This window comes from Vanrija albida, assembly GCF_041260175.1.
Source record: "Vanrija albida strain AlHP1 chromosome Unknown contig_5, whole genome shotgun sequence".
Taxonomy (NCBI): Eukaryota; Fungi; Basidiomycota; class Tremellomycetes; order Trichosporonales; family Trichosporonaceae; genus Vanrija; species Vanrija albida.
In genome coordinates this window covers 2,171,852-2,197,276 of record NW_027191424.1, presented here as the reverse complement: position 1 = coordinate 2,197,276, position 25,425 = coordinate 2,171,852, and the positions used below count along the sequence as shown (strand labels likewise).

At 62.9% G+C, this 25,425-nt stretch overlaps 7 protein-coding genes across 7 annotated transcripts; 5 read left to right on the top strand and 2 right to left on the bottom strand.

Annotated features, from left to right (window-relative positions):
- Positions 1 to 186: 186 nt before the first annotated feature.
- Positions 187 to 14,364, top strand: DYN1 (dynein heavy chain; the record flags this gene model as incomplete). The annotated part of the gene is made up of 11 exons (XM_069355446.1): positions 187 to 301; positions 360 to 503; positions 539 to 1,366; positions 1,402 to 3,464; positions 3,500 to 6,822; positions 6,859 to 7,314; positions 7,349 to 9,913; positions 9,950 to 12,342; positions 12,376 to 13,577; positions 13,611 to 14,067; positions 14,114 to 14,364. The coding sequence occupies 11 exons, from the start codon at positions 187 to 189 to the stop codon at positions 14,362 to 14,364; spliced, it is 13,797 nt and encodes a 4,598-aa protein (XP_069207517.1).
- An 814-nt stretch (positions 14,365 to 15,178) lies between these two features.
- On the top strand, positions 15,179 to 16,906 carry NMA1 (Nicotinamide/nicotinic acid mononucleotide adenylyltransferase 1; the record flags this gene model as incomplete). Its single annotated transcript, XM_069355445.1, has 4 exons — positions 15,179 to 15,267; positions 15,361 to 16,501; positions 16,586 to 16,686; positions 16,732 to 16,906. 4 exons carry the CDS (start codon positions 15,179 to 15,181, stop codon positions 16,904 to 16,906), a joined length of 1,506 nt encoding a protein of 501 aa, XP_069207516.1.
- Positions 16,907 to 17,051: 145 nt separating this feature from the next.
- MET8 (Bifunctional dehydrogenase and ferrochelatase) lies at positions 17,052 to 17,979 on the bottom strand (the record flags this gene model as incomplete). Its single annotated transcript, XM_069355444.1, has 2 exons — positions 17,052 to 17,930; positions 17,965 to 17,979. The coding sequence occupies 2 exons, from the start codon at positions 17,977 to 17,979 to the stop codon at positions 17,052 to 17,054; spliced, it is 894 nt and encodes a 297-aa protein (XP_069207515.1).
- Positions 17,980 to 18,181: 202 nt separating this feature from the next.
- Positions 18,182 to 19,611, top strand: PRO3 (delta 1-pyrroline-5-carboxylate reductase; the record flags this gene model as incomplete). The annotated part of the gene is made up of 6 exons (XM_069355443.1): positions 18,182 to 18,206; positions 18,305 to 18,792; positions 18,829 to 19,066; positions 19,245 to 19,316; positions 19,424 to 19,517; positions 19,581 to 19,611. The coding sequence occupies 6 exons, from the start codon at positions 18,182 to 18,184 to the stop codon at positions 19,609 to 19,611; spliced, it is 948 nt and encodes a 315-aa protein (XP_069207514.1).
- Positions 19,612 to 20,388: 777 nt separating this feature from the next.
- Positions 20,389 to 22,629, top strand: Q8F55_007002 (uncharacterized protein; the record flags this gene model as incomplete). The annotated part of the gene is made up of 7 exons (XM_069355442.1): positions 20,389 to 20,413; positions 20,479 to 20,517; positions 20,552 to 20,592; positions 20,627 to 20,750; positions 20,785 to 20,848; positions 20,919 to 20,946; positions 20,995 to 22,629. 7 exons carry the CDS (start codon positions 20,389 to 20,391, stop codon positions 22,627 to 22,629), a joined length of 1,956 nt encoding a protein of 651 aa, XP_069207513.1.
- A 123-nt stretch (positions 22,630 to 22,752) lies between these two features.
- On the bottom strand, positions 22,753 to 23,077 carry Q8F55_007001 (uncharacterized protein; the record flags this gene model as incomplete). The annotated part of the gene is made up of 3 exons (XM_069355441.1): positions 22,753 to 22,827; positions 22,860 to 23,022; positions 23,055 to 23,077. 3 exons carry the CDS (start codon positions 23,075 to 23,077, stop codon positions 22,753 to 22,755), a joined length of 261 nt encoding a protein of 86 aa, XP_069207512.1.
- A 462-nt stretch (positions 23,078 to 23,539) lies between these two features.
- Positions 23,540 to 24,064, top strand: Q8F55_007000 (uncharacterized protein; the record flags this gene model as incomplete). Its single annotated transcript, XM_069355440.1, has 4 exons — positions 23,540 to 23,558; positions 23,599 to 23,774; positions 23,859 to 23,933; positions 23,984 to 24,064. The coding sequence occupies 4 exons, from the start codon at positions 23,540 to 23,542 to the stop codon at positions 24,062 to 24,064; spliced, it is 351 nt and encodes a 116-aa protein (XP_069207511.1).
- Positions 24,065 to 25,425: the final 1,361 nt, after the last annotated feature.

Below are 25,425 nucleotides of genomic sequence, written 5' to 3'. Positions count from 1 at the left end.
ATTGTGGGATTAGGAAATCCAGGCACGGCGGGTTTGATTTTGAAACACGTCAGGGCGGCGGCAACGGGAACTTTGTGACGCGTCGAGCGATACACGACGACGACCAGCTTGAACGACGACTTGGCTCATCTCAACCCACAACTTGTATACCCAAAACACCCACCAGCGTTCAACTCAACGCCCACAATGGCCTCTCCTTCGCCTCATGACGATGGCGAGGCCTTCACCCAGTCTCCAGGCGGAGGCCTCAACTTTGACACGTCGGTGTTCCGAACCTACCTCGGTTCGCTCCTGCCGCCAGGTCAGTGCGGCGGCGGTGGCCAACAGCAGGAGCGATGGGGCACTAACACCGGTTGCAGTGATGTCGGCGACCAAGCAGGAGCTCGACCAAGGCCTGTTCGACGACCCGAGCTTTGACGAGAAAGTCCTGCGCTTCGCGTCCGATAATGCGTGCCAGGTCGTCTACATCACCAAGGAGAGATATCTCGACGTCGACGAGGATGGTGAGCAAGACAGCTTGGGCATTCGCTGAAGACAGACCACCCGATCATGCGCATCGGCTACCGCCTCCATCTCCCCCCTACACCCCCGCACTCGCCCAACGTGCTGTCCACGCTCGCCCTGATCAAGTCGTCGCCCACGCTCGACTCGCTCGCGCCGATCGGCCTCCAGCTCCACTTTGTCCAGCTGTCGTCCTCGGCCGCGCCACTCACGCTGGGCGACACGGGCACGCCGTCGGCCGCGTCGACCATGGTCGCGACGCCGACGTCGCAGGCGTCGCCGTACGACGGCCTCCACTCGCTCGTGCACTGGGGCGTCGCCCCGTGGTTCGACTCGTACGTCGCGTCCAAGGGCACCGTGGCGGACAGCACGTCGGGGTCCAAGAAGGGCGCCGACGCGGGCATGGGCATCCCCGTCACCAAGAAGAGGTTTGCCGAGCTCGAGCTTTCGCTCCTGCATCTCAAGCAGAACGTCGAGATCCCAGAGGTGCATCTTTCCGTGCACCCCGCAGTGCGCAAGGCCGTCGCGCTGAGCCACTCGACGGGCCAGCGCGTGTCGGTCGATGCGGTCGAGCCGGCCACTCTGCTCTCCGACCCTGCGTTCCTCAACAAACTGCAGGCCGACGTCAACTCGTGGATCAAGGAGATCCAGACGGTGACCAAGCTGTCGCGTGATGTTTCCAGCGGCACAGCTTCGCAGGAGGTCAACTTCTGGCTCAGCATGGAGCATGCGCTGGAAGGGATCGAGGGCCAACTCAAGGGCGAAGAAGTTACGCTTGCTCTTGAGGTTCTCAAGCACGCCAAGCGCTTCCACGCCACTGTCAGTTTCATCGCCGACACGGGTATCAAGGAGGCGGTGGATTTGGGTAGGTGGGGTGCTCGGATTTTGCTAATAACCCAGTCCACAAGTACAACATCCTGATGAAGGACTTTCCCCTCGACGAGCTGCTTGCCGCGACCGACCTCGAAAAGGTCCAGGCGGCGGTCCAGCAAATCTTCAACCACATCAACAAGAAGCTCAAGCTCTCGCCGTACCCCGTCCGCCGAGGCCTCAAGCTCGTCGAGGCCATCTCGTCCGACTTCAACGACCAGCTTCTGCGCATCCTTGGTGCCCAGCGCCTCATGTACATGGACTATGGCAAGTTCGAGCAGGTCATGAGCGTCGCCACCGACCTCTTCAACAACTGGGACGATCTGTCCAAGGACTACACCAACGTTGCGCGCGAGGTTACCCGCAAGCGTGCCGAAAAGTTTATCTCCATCAAGGTCAACCCGGCGCATGTCAAGCTCGAGGAGCGCATCAGGTACCTGCGCAACTTCCGCCGCTCGCACGAGCAGCTGCGTGTCATGACCAGTTCCACCAGGAGCTTCAGCGGCCTCGGGAACGACGTACCGTTTGACATTGACATGGAGGAGGAGGTCCGGCTCAGCTACGAGAGCGTGAAGAATGTCGACGTTCTCGATGTCAGCAACGAGGGAAACGAAATCTGGTACGCCGCCGAGGCCGCGTACAACGAGCGCGTCGCCCGCATCGAGAACCAGATTATCACTCGCCTCCGCGACAAGCTGGCCACGACCAAGACGGCACAGGAGATGTTCCGTGTCTTCTCCAAGTTCAACACTCTGTTTGTTCGCACCAAGATCCGTGGCGCCATCCAAGAGTACCAGACGCGCCTGATCGACTCCGTCAAGGACGACATTCGCGCGCTGCGCCAAAAGTTCACTGCCAACTACCGCCAGTCGCAGGCGTGCCACATGTCTCAGCTTCGAGACTTCCCGTCAGTGTCCAGCGCCATCATCTGGGCCCGACAGATCGAGCGCCAGCTCCTCACGTACATGAAGCGCGTCGAAGACGTCCTTGGCAAGGGTTGGGAGAGCTACGCCGAGGGCCAGAGGCTACAGGTGGAGAGCACGTCCTTCCGCGCAAAGCTCGACACCAAGCCGCTTTACGATGCCTGGATCCAGGACATCACTCGTCGCGGCAACCTCACCGTCTCTGGTCGCCTGTTCGACGTTGTCCGCACCCGCGCGACGCAGGCCAACGCCCAGGGCCAGCTGCAACTCACTGTGCAGTTTGACCCTCAGGTCGTCGCGCTATTCAAGGAAGTCCGCGCGCTCTTGTGGCTCGGCTTCCCCGTGCCTCTCACCATCACCCACAAGGCCAAGGACGCGAAGCGGGTCTACCCGCATGCTGTCAGCCTCATGGAGTCTGTCAGGACGTACACCCAGACTCTCGACCTCATCGATCAGAATCAGGACATTGCCATCCTCCTTGCCAGCTACCGCAACCATGCCCAGCAGATGATCGGCCGCGGTATCAACATGCAGTGGGACCACCTCGTCAACGCGTACGAGAGCCACCGGTTCCTGTCCCCCGGCGACGGCCGTGAGAGCCGCCACTTTGTCTACGTGCGCGAATTTGCCAGCGTAGTGTCTGTGCTGCAGGACAAGGCCACGAGCCTGATCGACACGTCCAACGACATTTCGCGGGTCGTCGAGGAGCTTGGCATGTGTGACTACACGGTTGACGCGTTCGCCGGCCTCCTCAGCCAGATCCAGAAGACGATCGACCAGCTCAACCTCGAGGGCTATAGCAACCTGGACGCCTGGGTTACGAGCCTCAATGAGCGCATCGACGACGTTCTGAACCGCCGGCTCGCCGAGGCCATCGACGCCTGGTGCCGCGAGTTCACCAAGGCCGACCAGGTCGAGGACATGGACACGGCGTCTCCGTCCGACGCCACGTCCAACCTCACCATCAAGCCTCTGGTCCACGAGGTTCGCATTCGCAACCAGGTCATCTACCTCGACCCTCCTATTGAGCTCGCTCGCCAGGAGTGGCTCTCTCAGTTCCAGGAGGCCCTCGGTGTCGTCTGCAACCTCAGCCGTATCAGGAGCTCGCGGTACGAGATCAGCCTTCAGGTTGACGAGGCGACCGCCGAGGAGACATCGTACATTGGACTCGTAAGCGGTACTCCCTGCCCACGCTAACCTCTCAGCTCACTTCCAATCACCTTCCCCTCGACAAACCCTTGTCCATCATCGAGCGCAAGGTTCAGACCGTCAGCGAGTACGTCGACAAGTGGCTCCAGTTCCAGTCTCTCTGGGACCTTGAAGCCGACTTTGTGTACAACCGCCTTGGTGACTCTCTTGCCGACTGGGGTCAGCTCCTGTCCGATATCCGCCAGGCTCGCTCCACCTTCGACACAACCGACACGCGCAAGGACTTTGGCGTCTGTGTTATCGACTACGCCAATGCTCAGAGCAAGGTCAACGCAAAGTACGATGCTTGGCAGCGTGAACTGCTCGTCAAGTACGGCTCCAAGCTCGGCTCGTCGATGAAAGAGGTGTACGCCGCGATTCTCAAGGCTCGTACCGACCTCGAGACGCAATCGATTGAGGGCTCTTCCACCGCCCAGGTCGTCTCGTTCATCACCTTTGTCCAGGACCTCAAGCGCAAGGTTGAGCTCTGGGGTCCGCAAATCGAGCAGTTTGCCGCTGGTCAGAAGACGCTGGAGCGTCAGCGGTACACCTTCCCGTCCGACTGGCTGTATGTCGACTTGATCCAGAGCGAGTGGGGTGCCTTCTCCGAGCTCCTCAAGCGCAAGGACGACTCGATCAAGGAGCAGGTGGCCGGCCTCCAGCTCAAGATTGTCGCCGAAGACAAGGTGCTTGACGGCCGTATCCGTGACTTCATCTCCGACTGGGAGAGCCACAAGCCGCTCCAGGGCAACATCAAGGCCGATGTGGCGACCAACACGCTGAACGTGTATGAAACCCGTCTAACCCAGGTGCAGGATGAGTACGATCTGGTTGCTCGTGCCAAGGAGGCCCTCAACCTCGAGCACATCAAGGACGAGCGCCTCAAGCCAGTCACCGAAGAGCTTCGTGACCTCAAGGCAGTTTGGACCGCTCTTACGGGTGTCTGGGGCCGTCTGGGCTCTCTCCGCGAGACTCTCTGGTCGGCAGTCCAGCCCCGCAAGCTCCGCCAGGAACTGGACAGTATCCTCTCGTCGACGCGCGACATGCCCAGTCGCATGCGCCAGTATGCCGCGTTCGAGTATGTCCAGGACTCGATCCGCTCGCTCCTCAAGGTCAACATTCTGGTCGGCGAGCTCAAATCCGAGGCCCTGAGTGAGCGCCACTGGTCCAAGCTGTACCAGTCGCTCCGCCTGCCCTCAGGCTACCAATCCCTGTCCATGACACTTGGCCACGTCTACGATCTCGATCTGCAGAAGAACCAGGCTCTGTTCAAAGAGGTTGTCGTCCAGGCGCAGGGCGAAATGGCACTTGAAGAGTTCCTCAAGCAGGTCCGCGAGACGTGGACGTCCTACTCGCTTGACCTCGTCAACTACCAGAACAAGTGCAGGCTCATCCGCGGCTGGGACGACCTCTTCAGCAAGTGCAGCGAGCACCTCAATTCACTCCAGGCCATGAAGCTGTCACCATACTACCGCGTCTTTGAAGAGGAGGCCGCGTCGTGGGAGGAGAAGCTGAACCGCGTGCACGTCCTGTTCGACGTCTGGATCGACGTCCAGCGCCAATGGGTCTACCTCGAGGGCATCTTCACTGGCAGCGTTGACATCAAGCACCTCTTGCCCGTCGAGAGCTCGCGCTTCAATAACATCAACTCCGAGTTCCTATCGGTCATGAAGAAGGTGTACAAATCGCCCTTTGTCCTCGACGTGCTCAACATCCCCGGCATTCAGAAGAATCTGGAGCGTCTCGCCGACCTCCTCACCAAGATTCAGAAGGCCCTGGGTGAATACCTCGAGAAGGAGCGTTCGTCCTTCCCCCGCTTCTACTTTGTCGGTGACGAGGACCTTCTCGAGATCATCGGCAACAGCAAGGACATTCACCGCGTCATGAAACATCTGAAGAAGATGTTTGCGGGTATCTCAGTGCTCCACCTCGACGACGACGCGACTGTGATTCACGCCTTTGCCTCGCGCGAGGGCGAGGAGGTGGCTTTCCGCCAGCCCATCGTCCTCAAGGACTACCCAAAGATCAACGACTGGCTGGCCAAGATCGAGTCCGAGATGCGCCTGTCGCTTGCTACGCTCCTGTTCCAGGCTGTCAAGGACCTGCGCTCCGTGTTCCGGGTCGACGGCGACCTTTCTCCCGAGGAGCTGCTGAACTGGGTCGGATCTTACCCAGCGCAGCTTGTCGTCTTGGCCGTTCAGATCGCCTGGACCGAGCTCGCCGAGACGTCCATCGTCGGCAACTCGCTCAAGAGTGCTCTCGACCTGGTTACGCGCATGCTCGACCTCCTCGCCGACACAGTGCTCCAAGATATCCCTCTCCTTCAGCGTAGGAAGTGCGAGCACCTGATCACCGAGCTGGTCCACCAGCGTGACGCCATCCGCGCCCTCATCACTGCCGGTGTCACCACCAACAACAACTTTGACTGGCTCTACTACATGCGCTTCTACCTCAACGAGTCGGTCGAGGACCCTCTCAAGCGCCTGGAGGTCCGCATGGCCGACGCGGTATTCCCCTATGGCTACGAGTACCTGGGCATCCCCGACCGCCTCGTCCAGACGCCGCTCACCGACCGATGCTACCTGACGCTCACTCAGGCCCTCGACAACCAGCTTGGTGGATCGCCATTCGGCCCGGCCGGTACAGGCAAGACCGAGTCGGTCAAGTCGCTTGGTGTCCAGCTCGGACGCTTCGTCCTCGTCTTCTGCTGCGACGAGACGTTCGACTTCCAGGCCATGGGCCGCATCTTCATCGGTCTCTGCCAGGTCGGCGCCTGGGGCTGCTTTGACGAGTTCAACCGTCTCGAGGAGCGCATCCTTTCGGCCGTCTCGCAGCAGGTCCAGAGCATCCAGCAGGGTCTGGCTCAGGCCGTGTCCGACCCCAACGTCGAGGTCGAGCTCGTTGGCAAGAGGCTCAAGATCAACCCCCGTACGGGCATCTTCATTACCATGAACCCTGGTTACGCTGGCCGTTCCAACCTGCCCGACAACTTGAAGAAGCTCTTCCGCAGCATGGCCATGACGCGTCCCGACCAGGAGCTTATTGCCCAGGTGCTGCTCTTCTCCAAGGGCTTCCGCACTGCCGAAGTGCTCGCCTCCAAGGTGGTGCCATTCTTCAACCTTTGTTCGGAGCAGCTGTCTGCTCAGCCCCACTACGACTTTGGCCTTCGTGCGCTGAAGGCGGTGCTGGCCAGTGCGGGTATCCTCAAGCGTGACCGACACTTGCAGGACACAGAGGACAACACAGCGGATGAAGTCGCCGAGCAGCAGATTATGATCCAAAGTATTGTCGAGACGATCGTCCCGAAGCTTGTGGCCGACGACGTGCCGCTGCTGAGAGCGTAAGTGGGGTGCTGTGAACGATGCTGACAAGGCAGCCTCGTCGAGGACGTCTTCCCTGGTGTCGAGTACCGCCCCGTCGACCTCGGCGTCCTGCGTACCAAGATTGCCGAGATCTGCGCCGAGCGCCGCCTCGTCATTGGCGACGCCTGGCTCGACAAGGTCATCCAGCTGTACCAGATTCAGAACATTTCGCATGGTCTGATGATGGTGGGTCCTTCGGGGTCCGGCAAGTCGCAGGCGTGGCAGGTGCTTCTGGCAGCTCTGGAGCGCGTCGACGGCGTCGAGGGTGCCTCATATGTGATCGACCCCAAGGCCATCGACAAGGAGGCGCTTTACGGCTCGCTCGACTCGACCACTCGCGAGTGGAACGACGGTCTGTTCACGCACATCCTCCGCAAGATTGTGGACAATGTCCGCGGCGAGACGTCCAAGCGCCACTGGATCATCTTCGACGGCGACGTCGACCCCGAGTGGGTCGAGAACCTCAACAGGTGAGTTGCGGTGTGAGTCAGTGCTAACGCGCAGTGTGCTCGACGACAACAAGCTCCTCACGCTGCCCAACGGTGAACGCCTCAACCTGCCGCCCAACGTCCGCGTCATGTTCGAGGTCGAGCACCTGCGCTACGCCACGCTCGCCACTGTCAGTCGCTGTGGCATGATCTGGTTCTCGGAGGAAGTCATCACTGTGGACATGCTCTGCCGCCACCTCCTCAACACGCTCGCCAACGTGGCCATCAGCGCTGCCGACGACGACGCCCTCGACTTTGGCGCCGATTCGGCCGCCCAGCAGCTTGAAACTCAGCGCCACATTGTGTCCATCCTCGAGCCGCACTTTGGCCCCGATGGTGTTGTTCGCGTGGCGCTCGACTTTGCGGAGAAGTCGGAGCACATCATGGACTTCACCCCCACTCGGGCCCTCAACACGCTGTTCTCGTTACTCAAGGCGACGATCCGCCACGTCATCGAGTACAATGTCCGCCACAGCGACTTCCCCTTGGCGGCCGACAAGGTCGAGACGTATGTCAAGCGCCGCCTGCTTCTCAATGTCATCTGGTCGTTTGTCGGCGACAGTCGTCTCGAGGTCCGCGATGAGCTTGGCGAGTTGCTCCGTGTGTCGTCTGGCATCGAGACGCCCGCTGCTGGCGGATCACTCATCGACTACGATGTCAATGTTGCCAACGCCGAGTGGGTCTCGTGGCAGTCGCGCGTGCCGACCATCGAGGTTGAGACACATGCCATCACGTCTGCGGACGTGGTCATCCCTACCATCGATACCATTCGCCACGAGGAGGTTCTTTACAGCTGGCTGGCAGAGCACAAGCCCCTCATCCTCTGCGGTCCCCCCGGTTCCGGTAAGACCATGACGCTGTTCAGCGCCCTGCGCAAGCTCAGCAACCTCGAGGTCGTTGGTCTCAACTTTTCGTCCGCCACGACGCCCGAGCTCATTCTCAAGACGTTTGAGCAGTACTGCGAGTACCGCAAGACGCCGAATGGCGTGGTCCTCGCTCCCAACCAGATTGGCCGTTGGCTGGTTGTCTTCTGCGACGAGATCAACCTCCCGGCACTCGACAAGTACGGCACCCAGCGCGTCATCTCGTTTATCCGCCAGCTCATGGAGCGCGGCGGGTTCTGGCGAACCTCTGACCTCTCGTGGGTCAGCCTCGAGCGTATCCAGTTTGTCGGCGCGTGTAACCCGCCGACCGACCCCGGACGTGTGCCCCTCAGCCACCGTTTCATGCGCCACGCGCCGGTTGTCATGGTCGACTACCCCGGTGAGATCTCGCTCAAGCAGATCTACGGTACCTTCAACCGTGCTCTTCTCAAGGTCACGCCGAATCTTCGTGGCAGCGCGGAAGCGCTCACCGATGCCATGGTCGCGTTCTACCTTGCGTCGCAGCGTTGCTTCACTGCCGACGTCCAGGCTCACTACATCTACTCTCCTCGTGAGCTCACCCGCTGGGCCCGTGGTATCTATGAGGCGATCAAGCCCCTCGAGACGCTTTCTCTGGAGGGCCTGGTGCGCGTGTGGGCTCATGAAGGCCTCCGCTTGTTCCAGGACCGCCTCGTCAACGAGTCGGAGAAGAAATGGACCGACGACACCCTCGACGAGACGGCTGCAGCCCACTTCCCCAACGCCAACGTCTCCGAAGCGCTCGTCCGACCCATTTTGTTCTCCAACTGGACGTCGAAGAACTACATCCCCGTGGACCGCGAGCAGCTCCGCGAGTACACCAAGGCGCGCCTCAAGGTCTTCCACGAGGAGGAACTCGACGTGCCGCTCGTGCTGTTCAACGACGTGCTCGACCACGTCCTGCGCATCGACCGTGTCTTCCGCCAGATCCAGGGCCACCTGCTTCTCATCGGTGTCAGCGGCAGTGGTAAGACGACGCTGTCTCGCTTCGTGGCCTGGATGAACGGCCTCAGCATCTTCCAGATCAAGGTGTCTAACAAGTACAGCGGCGCCGACTTTGACGACGACTTGCGGGCAGTCCTGCGCCGCGCGGGTTGCAAGGGCGAGAAGATTTGTTTCATCATGGACGAGTCGAATGTCCTCGACGCGGGTTTCCTGGAGCGCATGAACACGCTTCTGGCCAACGCCGAGGTGCCCGGTCTGTTCGAAGGCGACGAGCACGCCGCGCTCATGACGGCGTGCAAGGAGGGCTCGCAGCGCGACGGCCTCATGCTCGACTCGCACGAGGAGCTGTACCGCTGGTTCACAAACCAGGTTGCGCGCAACCTCCACGTCGTGTTTACGATGAACCCCCCGGCCAACGGTCTCGCGTCGCGTGCTGCCACCTCCCCGGCGCTGTTCAACCGCTGCGTTCTCGACTGGTTTGGTGACTGGTCCGACCAGGCTCTCTACCAGGTCGGCCTCGAGTTTACCCAGACGCTGGACCTCGACGCGGCATCGTACCAACCCCCGTCCGCATTCCCCATCGCCTACCGCGACCTACCCGTTCCCCCTTCGCATCGCCAGGCGGTCATCAACGCCATGGTCAGCGTGCATCAGTCTATGCAGGTGCTCACTGCCAAGCTGGCCAAGCGCCAGGGCAAGTACAACCACATTACGCCGAGGCACTTCCTTGACTTGTAAGTGTGGCGTGCAGTATCCTTCTGACCCCGCAGCATCAACCACTATGTCCGTCTGTTTACGGAGAAGAAGGAGGACCTCGAGGAGCAGCAGCGCCACCTCAACGTCGGTCTCGACAAGCTCCGCACCACCGTCCACCAGGTCGAGGAGCTGCGCAAGAGCCTGGCTGCCAAGCGCGGCCAGCTCGAGGCGAAGAATGCCGAGGCCAACCAGAAGCTCAAGCAGATGGTTGCCGACCAACAAGAGGCCGAGGCGAAGAAGGCCGCGTCGGTTGAGATCCAGGCCGCGCTCGAGGAGCAGGACGCGTACATTCAGCAGCGCTCCCAGATCGTCAAGGAGGATCTGGCGCAAGCCGAGCCGGCCGTTCTCGAAGCCCAGGTGGCTGTCGGCAACATCAAGAAGCAGCACCTGTCCGAGGTCCGATCCATGGCCAACCCTCCCGAGGCCGTCAAGCTTGCCATGGAGTCGGCTTGTTCGGTGCTTGGACACCAGGTCGACAGCTGGAAGAACGTCCAGACGATTATCCGCCGCGACGACTTCATCTCGAGCATTCAGCACTTTAGCACCGAGAAGATGACCAAGGGCCTGCGCGACCGCATGATGCGCGACTACATCAACAAGCCGGCGTTCAACTTTGAGACGGTCAACCGCGCGTCGCGCGCATGTGGACCCCTTGTGCAATGGGTCATTGCGCAGGTGCGCTACTCGGAGATCCTCGACAAGGTCGCGCCTCTGCGTGAGGAGGTTGCGTCCCTTGAGCGCCAGGCCGAGGAGACCAAGGCGCAGGCGGAGATGGTCGAGGAGACAGTTGCCGGCCTTGAGGAGAGCATTGCTCGCTACAAGGAGGAGTACGCCTTGCTCATCAGCGAGACGCAATCCATCAAGAGCGAAATGGACCGCGTCCAGAGCAAGGTCGACAGGAGCATGACGCTGCTTCAGTCCCTGTCGTCCGAGCAGTCGCGCTGGGACGCCGGCAGCAAGACCTTCGAGACGGAGATGGGCACGATTGTCGGTGATGTCCTCATCTCGGCAGCGTTCCTGGCCTACTCTGGCTTCTTCGACCAGCACTACCGTGATATGATGCGCCGGACGTGGATGGAGCACCTGTCCGAGGCCGAGATTCGCTACAAGGGTGAGCTTGCCCTCGCCGAGTTCCTCTCGACCGCCGACGAGCGCCTCGCGTGGCAGTCCAACGCCCTCCCCGCCGACAGCCTGTGCGTGGAGAACGCCGTCATGCTCAAGCGCTACAACCGCTACCCGCTCATCATCGACCCCACCGGCCAGGCGACAACCTTCCTGCGCAACGAGTACAAGGACCGCAAGATCACTGTCACCAGTTTCCTCGACGAAGCCTTCCTCAAGAACCTCGAGTCGGCGCTGCGCTTCGGCAATGCCCTTCTCATCCAAGACGTCGAAAACCTCGACCCGATTCTCAACTCGGTTCTCAACCGCGAGTTGCGCCGCACCGGCGGCCGTGTGCTCATCCGCATCGGCAACCAGGATATCGACTTCTCCCCGTCGTTCACCATGTTCCTGTCGACGCGCGACCCGTCGGTCGAGTTCTCGCCTGACATTTGCAGTCGTGTCACGTTTGTCAACTTCACGATGACTCGCGGCAGTCTTCAGACCCAGGCGCTGGACAAGGTCCTCAAGGTGGAGCGCCCTGAGATTGACCAGAAGAGGACGGACCTCATGAAGCTCCAGGGCGAGTTCCGTCTGCGTCTGCGCCACCTCGAGCGGTCGCTGCTGCAGGCGCTCAACGAGTCGACCGGCAGCATTCTCGATGACGACAAGGTTATCGAGACACTCGAGGTGCTCAAGAAAGAGGCGGCCGAGGTCACGCGCAAGGTGGAAGACACCGACGTGATCATGAAGGAGGTTGAAGCGGTTACGACCGAGTACCTGCCGCTGGCTTCGGCGTGCAGCACCATCTACTTTGCTCTCGAGCAGCTGGCATCGATCAACCACTTCTACCAATTCTCGCTGGAGTACTTCCTCGACATTTTCGACTACGTCTTGCTCCACAACCCGAACCTCAAGGGCGTTACGGATGTGGACGCTCGCAAGGCGACGCTGTTGAACGACCTGTTCCTCGTGACTTACAAGCGGACTTCTTCGTCGCTGCTGCACGCAGACTACATGGTGCTGGCTACGACCCTTGCCAAGCTGCGTCTGCAGCGTGCCGAGCTTGGTGCAGCGGTGCACGACGAGCTCGACGCGGTGCTGGACGTGCCATCCGCTGGTCAGGACATCACCGAGGCACACCTCGCAGCGGACCAGCTCCGTGTACTCGAGAGTCACCTTGGCCGTGACACGGCGCGCGAGCTGGAAGACCACCTGGTCAACAACTCTTCGGAGTGGGACACCTTCCTTGCGGTGCAAGGCCCGGAGAAGTCGGTGCCATGGCCATGGGCAGCTCGGGCGGACAGTGAGTGCGACGAAACGACTTCGCTGACCAAAGACATTATCACTGCCGCCCGCCGCCTCCTCCTTGTCAAGATCTTCCGCCCCGACCGCATCCTGCAGGCTCTGGGAGACTTTGCCGATATCGCCTTTGGCACCGACTTGGCCTCGCAGACGGAGCATGACCTGGCTACGATTGTTCAGGACCAAGTCAAGGCGACCAACCCGGTGGCACTGGCCTCGGTGCCTGGTCACGATGCGAGCTACCGCGTCGAGAACCTCTGCCGGTCGGTGGGCGCTACGTGCACGTCGGTGGCCATGGGCTCGGTGGAAGGATTCACGCTTGCCGACCAGGCCATTGCCAACGCTGCGCGAACTGGAACATGGGTGCTGTTGAAGAATGTGCACCTCGCACCTGGCTGGCTCGCGCAGCTTGGCAAGAGGCTACACAGTCTGTCACCAAACCAGGGCTTCCGTCTGTTCTTGACGATGGAGACGAACCCTGTGATTCCCGTGAACATTCTGCGCCAATCGAGGATCATCATGAACGAGCCACCTCCCGGTGTCCGTGCCAACCTGCTCGACACGCTCCGTGGCCTCCCATCCGCTCGCGTCAACACAGGGCCCGCGGAGAAGCCCCGACTTCTCTTCCTCCTTGCATGGCTCCATGCCGTTGTGCAGGAGCGTCTCCGCTACCTACCCCTCGGCTGGTCCAAGAGCTACGAGTTTAACGACTCGGACTTTGACGCCGCGTTCAAGACCATTGACTCGTGGATCAACGAGCTGGCCAAGGGCAAGGCGAATGTCGACCCGGCCAAGATTCCGTGGGTGGCCCTGCGCACCCTGCTCAAGGAGGCGATTTACGGCGGCCGAATCGACTCGGACTACGACCAGCGCGTGCTCGACGCGTTTGTCGACTCGGTGTTCACGGTCCGCGCGTACGACCCCGACTTTGCGCTCGTGCACCTCGACAAGCGCCCGCTGCTGGTTCCCGAGGGCACGCAGATGCAGCAGTTCATCGCATGGGCGCAGGCGCTGCCCGAGCATGAGCCGCCGTCGTGGCTCAGCCTTCCTGACACTGCTGAGCGGGTCATTGCTGCGGCCCAGGGCGGCACGGCCATGGTCAAGCTTCGCAAGATGCGCACGACCGAGGATGATGAAGACGAGGCGAGTCCGGCGGCTGCGGCCAACGACGGGCGCCCTGCCTGGATGTCCACGGTCAAGACGAACGCCGAGGAGTGGCTGGCTGCACTGCAAAAGGTGAGCACTGCGTTGGAGCTACGCTGACATCAGTCCCTATCCACCATCACCGACGTGACCGACCCCTTGTCGCGCTTCTTTGGCCGCGAGGTATGGACTGGCCGCCGCCTGCTGCAGCGCGTGCGCAAGGACCTTTCCGACCTGGTGCTCGTGTGCGATGGCACGACCAAGCAGACCAACGAGCTGCGTGCGCTGCTCACCGATCTCAACCGCGGCACAGTTCCGGCGCACTGGGCAAAGTTCAAGATGCCCCGTGGGTCGTCTGTCGGCCAGTACATCTCCGACCTGGCGGCGCGTCTGGCCCAGCTCGAAACCATCGCCACGAAGGGTATCCACGACGACATTCTCCTGGGCAAGCTGTTCCGGCCCGAGGCGTACATTACCGCCACGCGCCAGGCAGCGGCCCATGCGCAGGGCTGGTCACTCGAGCAGCTTGTTCTCAGCCTGCACATTGAGAGCCAGGCTGCGGCCGGTGGCTTTACCATTGCTGGTGAGTAACCCAGGTACGGCCGAAGGCACATGACTAACGGCCACAGGTCTGAAACTGCACGGCGCGTCTTGGGTGGACAACAAGGTCATGGTGAATGAGGGGCAGACTGTCGCGCTGGGTGCGTCGCAGCTGGTGTGGAGCAAGCGCGACGGTGCGGTCGCCGCTAGCGGCGCGACGGTCAACCTGCCAGTGTATCTCAACAACGACCGCTCCGAGGTCTTGTTCAGTGCGGACTTGGTGGCTGATGTGGGAGGTGCGACCGTGGCCGAGCGCGGTGTGTGCGTGACTGCGGCGTAGATTGCTTCTGGAAAACTGCATGCATGTTGATAGAGTCTGGGTCGATCGGAACGGTGGCAACCGTGGGCTCGGGTGACGGTCCGGAGTGTGCAGTGTTGGGTGCGGGTGCCCCAGTTGATTATCGCGGCAACGTTTGGCGCAGTCGGGTGTGGGTGGAATGGACGTGTCTGAGTGGCTGAGCAGCAAGTGGAGGCAGAGGCGTGGCTTGGCAGGTCTTGTGCCACTGGCCACTGGGCACTGGAGGAAAATGCTCCCGTCGTGTTCGGAAGGGTTGATTTGCAGGTGTCGGAGCAGAGGCAGGAGGCGTCACGGAGTTGGCGCTGCCGAGCAAGCACGGGCGCGCGGGCGTTTGCAGAACCGGAGATTGCAGAGGGCACAACCGGCGGTAAAGGTTGCGCTGTGTTGGGGGGAGAGGAGGGGTACGAGGGAGGAGGTGAAGCCCGCAACAGCCCTGATTATGCAGCCAGAGCGAGCGGGGCATCGGGCCGCTATGTCGACCTCATGACCTTGGAGCAAAGTTGCCTCGTTGTTGACACTGTACACTACGCGTGCTTGCACTGTACGACAGCCCCGGCTCCATCGGCGCCCGCGACGACGACATCCTCATCATCGACGACGACGACGACGACAAAGACCGAGAGGCTCTTAAGACGTCAGCTCGCGCCACCCAAATCCGTCGACGGGACCAAATACATTCGACTCGACCGCCTGCCCACCCACCCGCCCGGCCGAACCCCCCTCCCCTGCCTGCCTGCCCCACCCCCCCGCCCCGTCCCCTCCCCCGCGCTTCAACAACTGCCTGTCCCAACGCACAATGGCACGCAACAAGATCATGACCAGCAGCTTCAAAGGACCGGCGCCCGTGCTCCCCGGCCTCGGGCTGCACAGCTTCCACGCCGACTCGTGAGTGCCGCGGGCGATCCTTTATGACTCAGCCGACGGGCGCGCTGCTCGCGTGCGCGGGTCCGTGCGCGGACGCGACTGACGCCAACCTAGCCCGCCCTTCGCTGCTGCCGGCGCAGCAAACGACCACTCCGAGCCCGAGCACTTTGCGCTCGGCGAGGCGGCCAACACGACGGCCGTGTTGAATGAGGACGGCGACGTCGGGGAGAAGGGCACGAGCGCGACGCTCGGCGCGAGCGGCTCGCGGCGGTCGGGGAGCGCTGCTGGCGGCGGCTCCAGCTCGCGCGGCACGATCCGCGCGCCTGTCCCGCAGCGCGCGTACACTGCCGCGTCGGACGCAGACGTGTCGGGCGACGAGGAGCGCAGCCGCGCGCGCTCGCGCCGCCTCGTGAGCGGGTACCGCTTCGGCAACCCGCCCTCGCCTGTTACTGGGACGGCGGACTTTGACCCCGCTGCCGAGCGCCGCTCCGAGGCCTCGCCGCACCGCGACAGTCCGCCGCTTACCGAGCCGAGCGGGGGCGACAGCGACGAGGTGCTGGAGACGGAGGTGGTGGTTGCCGCTTTGGCGGATCTCGAGGTCGGCGGCAAGCAGCGCCGCCGGAGCGAGCGGTCGAATGCGGCTTTCGACGCGCTCACCGGGCTTAACGACGGCGAGGCCGACGCCGACGACCGCGCGCGCCCGGCCGAGGGAAGCTCCCAAGCCTACCTCCGCGGCGAGGCAGACTACCGCTTCCCCAAACACCGGCTGCGCAAGTCGATGAAGGGTGAGTGTGGCGTGTGGCAGTGGCTGACGGCAGACGAGTCCAAGATCCCGCTCGTGATTGTGGCCTGCGGCTCGTTCTCGCCGCCGACGTACTTGCACCTGCGCATGTTCGAAATGGCCAAGGATGAAATCGTAGAATCACAGACTTACGAGATCATGGCGGGCTACTACTCGCCCGTGTCGAGTTACTACAAGAAAGCGGGACTCGCGCCGGCCGCCCACCGTGTCCGCATGTGCGAATTGGCCGTAGAGCACACTTCCACGTGGCTCATGGTCGATCCCTGGGAGGCCGGACAGCCAGAGTACCAGCGCACGGCCGTCGTGCTCGACCACCTCGACGAGATGCTCAACGGCGAGGAGGGAGGCGTGCTCATGGCCGATGGGTCGAGGCGCAAATACAAGATTATGCTCCTGGCCGGCGGCGATCTCATTGAGAGTTTCGGCGAGCCCGGTGTGTGGAGCGAGCCTGATGTGAGTACAGCGAGCGGACACGCGCAGCGTGTTCGCGGCCTGAGCGGTAGACGCGAGGCGCGTGGAGGCATACTCACACCCCAGCTCCACCACATCCTCGGCCGCTTCGGCTGCCTTATTGTCGAGCGCACCGGATCCGACGTCTGGGCCTTCCTGCTGTCCCACGACATCTTGTATCAGCACCGGTGAGTCTGGCCCCAACGTCGCTCGACGCCTCTAACCCCCGCCAGACGCAACGTTATCGTCATCAAACAACTCATCTACAACGACATTTCATCAACAAAGGTCCGCCTGTTTGTTCGCCGCGGAATGTCGATCAAGTACCTTCTGCCAAATAGCGTCATCCAGTATATCCACGAGCACCGGCTGTACCGGGATTCGGACCGCAAGGCGATTACGCGGTAGCGCTGCGAGCGTAGCGCGGGTATCTCGTAGAGCTTGTACTAGTACGATATTGATTGCTTGGGTGTGTGCGTGGGTGTGAGGTGTGCATGTTGCTACTGCTACAGGGCGGGCGGCTAGTCTCCGCGCGGGCTATGTCCGCTACACTCTACCTCCGCACAAAGTACAGCGTCGCGAGGGTGGCGACGGCCGCGCCGGTGAAGAGGCCGCCCGCGCCAGCCGCCCAGACGGCGCCAGCCCCGTCGAGCGCCTTGGCCACCCGCGCCGACACGCTCGCGCCGACGCCGACGGCCTCAGGCCCGAGCACCTTGTGCTTCTCCCAGCCGTCGTCCAGGAGCCTCCTGCGCACCTCGGGCGCCTTCATGGCGCCCATCTCGCCCAGCGTCCAGGCGTCGCACGTGCCGATCATCCAGCGCATGCGGCGCTTGGACAGCTCGCCCCCGACGCCGGGCGCGCGCTCGCGCAGCTCGGCGCGCAGCGCGCCGACGCCCTCAATCGCGTCCTCCACATTCTCCGGGATCGCGTCCGCCACCAAGTCCCGCACGATGACTGCGATCTTGGGCCCCGCGCCGCTCGTGCTCACCATCGCCTGGAGGGGGCCGCGGCGCACCTGCGCGCCGAAGTAGAAGTCGCACTCGGGCGGCACGTCGGCGACGTTGACGGGCGTGCGGGCGGCCCTTGCCGCAAGGCACACGGCGCGCGAGAGCGCGACGTCGTCGACGGCCGTGAGGACCATGTCGTAGTCGCCCACTGGCAGCTCGTCGTCGGCGCTCACGTCGCCGCCCTCGCTGCTCCCGTACGCGCGGTCGTGCCATGTAATGTGGTCGGGCTCCGTGGCGACGCGGTACGCGATGGAGGCCTCAAGCGGGCCGGGGGACACGATGGTGACGTGCGCGCCGGACTGGAGGAGGAAGCCGAGGCGGCTCGCAGCGACCGCGCCCCCGCCGATGAGGAGGACGCGCCGCCCGTCCAGGCGCCAGGCGAGGAGCAGCGACGCGCCGCGCTCGATCGGGGGGTAGGCTGAGGACTGGGGTTAGTCCCGGCGAGCGGGGCGCACGTACCTCTTGCTTGGACATTGTGGTGTGGGTATGGGAGAACGAGGTGTCGCCGCCGAGAGATGTGTTCGGGACGGATTCCATGACGACGGCGTGATCGACTCGAACTATTTGGATTTGTTCGGCCCGCAATTTGCCGGAAAAGGGCACAAGACCGTCGTGGAGGCGAGACTTGTTATCGCTCTGCTCTGCTCTCCACCTCACAACACTACCACACACAATCATGGGCTACACACTGGGCGTTGTCGGTGAGTAGGCAGGTGTCTGCACGGGCTGCACGCGCGCTGCGCGAGCCCGGTGCGCGCAGCACAAGCGCTTATCTCGGGCTCACCACTCACGCATCCAGGCTGCGGCACGATGGGCATTGCCATCCTCTCGGGCGTCCTCACCTCGCTCGAGGCGCGCCTGTCGGCCTTCCCAGACGGGCGGCATACCCCGCGCGAGCCGTCGTCCGGCATCTCGACCCCCACCGCGTCCCTCTTCCTCGACGCGCCCGAGGAGACTCTCCCGTCCAAGTTTATCGCTACCGTCGGCCGCGAGGAGACGGCGCGCAAGCTGCGCAAGACGCTGTCGGGCATCAACGAGATCGGGCAGCACGTCGACGTGCGCTTCGGCGCCGGGTCAAACGTCGCGCTCGCAAAGGACGCCGACGTGATCATCATCTGCTCAAAGCCCAACGTGGCCAAGAGCATCATGCAGGAGAAGGGCATGTACGACGCCGTCGACGGCAAGATTGTCGTGTCCATCTGCGCCGGCGTCACCATCGGCCAGCTCACGTCCTGGGTGCCCGAGACGACGCAGGTCGTGCGCGCCATGCCCAACACGCCGTGCAAGGTGGGTGCGGGGTCGATCGAGCAGAGCTGACGCCAGATCCGCGAGGGCATGACCATCGTCACGCCGCTCCCCGACGCCCGCTCCCGCGCCCTCATCCTCGCAATCTTCACGTCGTGCGGTCGCTGCCGCTTCCTCGACGAGAAGCACTTTGACGCGTGTACCGCGCTCGCTGGGTCTGGGCCCGCGTTTGTCGCCCTTGTGCTTGAGGCAATGGCCGATGGAGGCGTCATGATGGGCCTGCCGCGTGCCGAGGCGATTGAGATTGCCGCGCAGAGTGAGTCGCCGCGCCGAGTGCGCCGCCGAGTGCGAGCGCAGCGAGCGCGAGGCGGGTAGCCTGGCCGACCGTGGTCTCGAGGCGAGCTACAGAGCTCGCCTCAGGCCCACCTGCCCCGCCTGCCCCGCGTCTCACCTGCTCACCCTCCTCCTTACCCCACGCTCACACCACCCCGCAGCGATCCAAGGAACCGGCCGCATGGCCCTCTACGCCGGCCTGCACCCCGCCCAGCTCAAGGACACGGTTACGAGTGAGTGGGCCGAGGATAAAAGCCGAAACAATCACTGACGCCTCCTCCTCCTTCTTCTCCTCCACGCGCTTGCCTATCCCCCACACCCCCGCCATGCACCCCTGCAGCCCCTGGCGGATGCACGATCGCCGGCCTGCTGACAATGGAGGACGGACGTGTGCGTTCGACAATGGCGCGCGCGATCCAGGTCGCCACCAACCAGTGAGTGTGACGTCGGGCCGACGTGGGCGGAACGCGGCTCGACTGTTGCTGACACGAATGCAGTGCAGCGGGCTTGGGCCAGGACAAGAAGTAGGGGCGCGGCGCGGGGCTGCGCTGGTGACACTGGCGTGTGCGTGCAGCACACACGGGTGTGCACTTGTACGATGGATGGTACGACGACGCGTTGATAGTACGTAGGGGATGCCATCTGGGTAAGAAGTCTCATGGGTCTTGGCATGGTCTCTTTTGGCCGCTCTGAGCCCGACTGCGGGGGGCTGCAGCTGCGCGCTGTGCAGTCACCCACCCCATGCACCCCCGACCCCCAGCCTCTGCCCCACACGCCGCGTGCGTGGTCGATTATGAATTTGAGGAAAAAGATGTGCGATCCGGAGGCCGAGGCTGAGGGCGAGCGAGCTGGGCCAGCGAGGAACCGCCCGCCCGCCGGATGCAGGTTGTAAGGGGGGGGTGACGACGACGACGGCGACACGACGGGCCGATGGGCTCATGGGCCGGCCGACTGCAGCAGCTGCAAGCACCAAGCATACATGACGACGGGCGAGTATCCCTCGACTTGTTTCTTGCTCACTCCTTCTCTGTCTCATCTCTCACCTCGCGCTATCACCATTGCAGTTGCAGTCGCCGTCGCCGTCGCCGTCGCTATCGCCCGTTGTTGCCTTGGTTGAGCCGACCGAGTACCGACAGACAGCGGATCACACCCAGACCCTTACGTTTTCATCTCCCCCATCGCACCACCCCGCCCGCCGCATCACACCGCGTCCAGCCCCCAGCTCCCACTCCCACACGACTCTACATCGCACACATTGCCTGACATCCCGACCCCGAACGCACGGTAGTCACCGCCGCCGACGAGATGGGCTTCAACACCCCCCTGCCGCGTGAGTAGCTGCTGCAGCACGGCTGCCGGCGGCTGATGACGGACGTGACGGTGACTGACCGGCAGTCACACTGCGCGACGAGTGCAAGAAGGCGGCAAAGATCGGTGAGTCGCCCCCTTGGAACCCCGCTCACCCCAGTGCGCTCGTTCATCGACGTCAACAACAACGGCTTGGACAAGGTGCGTGCGCCGTCGCGCCGTGGCTGACGTGTAGGTCATCCCCCGCAGCGTGCTGGAAAAGGCACACGGCTTTGCCATCTTCACCGTGGCCAAGGCCGGCTTCCTGGTGTCTGCGCGCGCTGGATCCGGCCTCGTGATCGCCCGCCTCGACGATGGATGTGAGTGCGGCCGCGGGACGCAGCTGACCCCCAGCGTGGAGCCCGCCGAGTGCGCTGGCAGTCGGGGGCATGGGCTTTGGCGGTCAGGTCGGCGCTGAGTGAGTACCGCCGTCGCCCGTCGGCCTGGCGGCGTCGCCCCCTGCACAGACATTTGCTGACGTCACGCAGAGTAACCGACTTTATGATCGTGCTCAACGTGAGTGGCGCCCGGTGATGGCCGCCCAGACGCCGGCTGACCCCGCAGTCCCGCTCCGCTGTCGCCAGCTTCATGTCCGCCGGCAGCTTCACATTAGGCGGCAACCTCTCGGTGGCTGTCGGTCCGCTCGGGCGTAACGCCGAGGCCTCGGGCGCCGTCAACACCAAGGCGCAGCTCGCGGCCATGTACAGCTACTCCAAGACGCGCGGCCTCTTTGGCGGCGTGTCGGTCGAGGGCAGCGTGATCGCCGAGCGCCAGGACGCAAACCGTATCGCCTACGGCGGCAACCCCACCGCCAAGCAGATCCTCACGGGCGCGTTTAACCCCCCAGACTGGGCGTACCTCCTCATCGACGTCCTCGCCGACGCCACGACGCGCCCCGGCATGGAGAACTGGGTGCAGGACCACCCCGACGATGCCCAGGCCATGGGCACGGGCTGGAACGGGGGGCGGAACAATGAGAAGAAGGGCTCCGGGTACGCCTTTGGCGAGGGCGTTGGGGCCGGTGGTACCTCGCCGGCCGGCCGGCGCGGGCGCTCGGGCTCACTTATGAGCCTCGGGTACAAGGACAAGGACAGGTCGCCCGGCCAGCACGAGGCCGTGTTCAGCAGCAATGGACGATGGGTCGACCCACGCGTCGAGGACCCGTACGATGACAACCCGTGGAATGGCCGGCGCAGCAGCCCTCGCGGCAGCGGCAACGTGACGCCCGTGACCGACACGCGGCCGCCCCCCAGCCGACCTTGGGAGGCCAGACGTGCCAGCAGCTATCTGCCCTTCTCCAACTCGCCCAAGAAGAACGAGCGGATCACTGGGCCCTCGAGCGAGACGTACAACGCCGACCCTACTGCGACGCGCTCACGCGCGAGCTCTGTCGTCAGCCGGCCGTATGAGCAAAAGGCCACACCCTCGCCCTTCGCCGATCTCGGTAGCCGCGCGCGGTCGGGCAGCACGCCTGTGCGAGGGTCCACGCCGGCGAGAGGCAGCCCGGATCTCATCGGCGACTGGGACGGCCAGCGCCAGCAGTCGCCCGCGCGCTCCGAGCGCAGCCAGAACGACCTCCTCGGCCAGTGGGAGACCGGCACGAACGGCGTGACTGCCAGCTTTGCGCGCCTCAACACTGGGTCGCCGGCAAGGCAGCCCAACCGCTCGCGCGCCAACTCGTCGCTCCAAAACTCGGTCGTCCCGGAAAATGGCCGTGGGAACTGGGCTAGTGCGCGCGGCGACTGGGAGGCCCCGTACGAGGTCCCAGACGACCCCGTCGCCGCAGCCAAGCGGCAGGAGCGCAACCGGCGGGTATCCAACCAAGCCCCGTCGCGCTACTCTGACGCCGAGGACCCGTTCAACGATGACCCCCCGTCATCACGCGACTACTCGCCCCCGCGCCGCCCCGCAAACTCGCGCAAGCACTCGGCCGCGGACGAGGGCTATGCTAGGGCCGTTGCGCTCTTTGATTTCCGAGGTCGCGAGTCCGGTGACCTTTCCTTCAGCAAGGGCCAAATCATCGTGGTGCTCGGGTCGGTCGACAGCGAGTGGTGGACAGGCAGGCACCCGGGCACGTCGGCAGAAGGCATCTTCCCTGGCTCTTACATCGAGGTGCTTGAGATTCCCCGCACGCTCAAGTCCAACATGACCAAGTCGCTCCTGAAATCGCGTGTGCTCGGCCTCGACGACTTTGACTGATGCCTCGGTAGCGTAGCCATAGCCATGGCCATAGCCATAGCCATAGCCTTGTAATCTCTGTATGGATCTAGCGTGAATCTCGGCGTGCTTGCTCGACGTGCTGCTTGGCTGCGCGTCGGTCGGCTACGCAGAATCCGCGGCGGGCGGCTCATCAGAGTCCCCCTCATCCGGGTCGTGGCGGAGGACCTTCATCTTGGCCTACCGTCAGCCAGCGCAGGCACGCGACGCACGGCGATCCGACCCAGCTCCTTCCTCTGCTCGGGCGAGATGGTGTAGTCGGTCCTAATGGCCAGCATGAGCGGCTTGAGCTCGTCGAACACGACGCGCGCGCGCTCGCGGTCGAGGTCGAGACCGCCCGCGGCCGGCAGCGCGCGCGTGCCGATATCCTCGGGACTGGGGTCAGTGACGCTGGGGCTGGGGCTCACGGGATGGGGTGTTCTGGGGGCATGGTCCGGTGTTGTGCGGTTGTGGTGCTGGGGAAGTGGCCAGAGCTGGCGGTGTGCGGCGAATGTCGCCCCTCGCTGGTGGTAGTGTCGTGCGGAGGACGGCCTGGATGGGTGAGCTTGCTGTCGGCTGGCTGGTGTGACAACCTCACCTCGGGGACGGTAGTGGCCTGTGTGAATGGGCGGGGTTGCAGTGGATGTTGAGTGAGTGGGTGTTGTGGGACAAGTTGAGGGTGGACGCGTGGATCGGTTGTGGCACATCGAGGGTGCAACGACCTTCGTGCCCAAGCAAAGTGCCCTCGCCCAGTGTGACACGGTTGACGGTGCTCCACTCGTCCTCGCCCTCTGCCATGGACCGCGTGCCCTTTGACGCCCAGCGAACCGCCCACGCCCAATACCTCTTCCTTCCTCCCTTTCACTCACCCCACACCCAACTTCCGTCTACTCCCACCCAAAGCAGCGGCACCATGACCAAGGAGGACAAGAGTGAGCAGTGACTGGCCGCAACACAGCTGACTAGCAGCAGCGGTTGCCAACGAAGCGGCTGCCACCGAAGCGGTTGCCACCGAAGCGGTTGCCAGCACGCTCGCGACCCAGCCCGCGCACGACGGCGAGGGCGGCAACTCGGTCACGGCGGCCACCTCGAGCGGCACGCCGGCGCCGTTTCCACGCATCAACCCCCCTATCGCTTCCCTGCTGGATGTGAGTGACGAAGCTGGACTCGCGCGCTTACACGCAGGACAGTGTTCTGGTTTGTCTGGCAGGGCGAGACCCCACTGACTCCAGTACTTCTACTATCTCAACAAGGTGCGCGACATGCACCGCACCCGCGGGGTTGGGCTCCCGCCGCAGTGGCACGCGGTGAGTACACATATGTAGTGTATTTGGCAACGCTGACGACTGTCGCCCAGGCCTTCGAGTCCGTCTCCAAGCAGTATCCTGAGTGCCTGCGCCCTCTGCACGACCAGACTCCTACGGGCTCGAACCCATAGTGGTTAGGTCGGGCGAGCCTACCTACGCGGATCCACTGGACCGTCCATCACTCCGAGCCACAGGCCGAGCACACGAGATGAATACATCCATGCACCCATGCCAACAGACTGGCCTCTCCTGATTGGCAGCCTGCGGAGACCTGTCACCCAACGCTCTCAGTCTGGGTGATTTTACTGAATATCTTGTAAAGCCCGGTACAGGACGTGTCCACACCGATGGACACACCGATGGACACGACATGGCCACGCCGATGGACACGAAATGGCCACACCGAGGTTTTCGACAGATTCACACCGGAGCCAGTGGGCGGCAAGACACGTCATGGACTTGCATCCCTCTCAGAAGTGGCTTGGGATAGGAGCCGCTTCCTGGTGCTGCTCGCTCAGGACGTTGCGATCGGGGCCCATGGGCAGCGTGGTTGACGGTTGAACCGTGGCGACTCTAACAGTGCCTCCTTGGCGAAAGTTTCGCCCCATGCCACTGGTTATGTAGGTGCCACAGGCACTACCACTAGCCTGCAGACACTGCCTATCCCGTCCCCTCCTCTACATTCGGTTTAACTAGCATCACCATCCTCAGTTAGATCTCTATCGAATGTATCGTCTTGAACTCTCCACGTCTCTAGCCACGGTGGCACCGTTTGAGTCACCATAGGCCGATCTCAAGCACAGTACCATCCGCGCCGTCACAAGCCACGACAGAAAGGCGAAGACAGAGAGTTCGAGACGGTACATTCAATCGAGAACCAACCAGGACCGGTAGGGGTAGTTGTACAGAATGTTGAGGAGGGGTTAGGGGGTGCCAGTAACATTGATCGACTACTACATGGAGATGAGGAAGCGACACCCCTCACTTACAGAGGGCGAATGTTGGCAGGGGATTTCCGACTTCTTTGTGAGTTCAAACATTATTTCTCGATATGACCTAACTCGGATGCAGTTAACCCTGCAGGATGAACGCCAAGAGAACCCCCTTGAGGAGCAAGACTTCGACGGGTTGATCCACTTACCTTTCCGAATCGTGGACGAGTTGGCGCATGCATTTAGGCCATTCCCTAAATGCACGCCCGAAGAGACTGGCGCCGAACTCGCGCGCCTGATCAGGAACCACAGGGGAGAAGGCCCCCTCACCGAACGAAAACGGCGACGCGTAAGTGACTAGCACGGTTGTGACCTTGTGCATAGATCTCATCAAACATCACTCCGACACCTCTACGATTGCAGTCAAAGCCTGAACTAGAACCCCGCACGTCTGATTTCCTGCCTCCGCCACTTTCACCGCCACGCGGTGTTCTGCTCCCGCGCATGTTGTAGAAAACCACAACTCGTTCGCGGCCACGCCGCCGGCTTAACAGACTCAC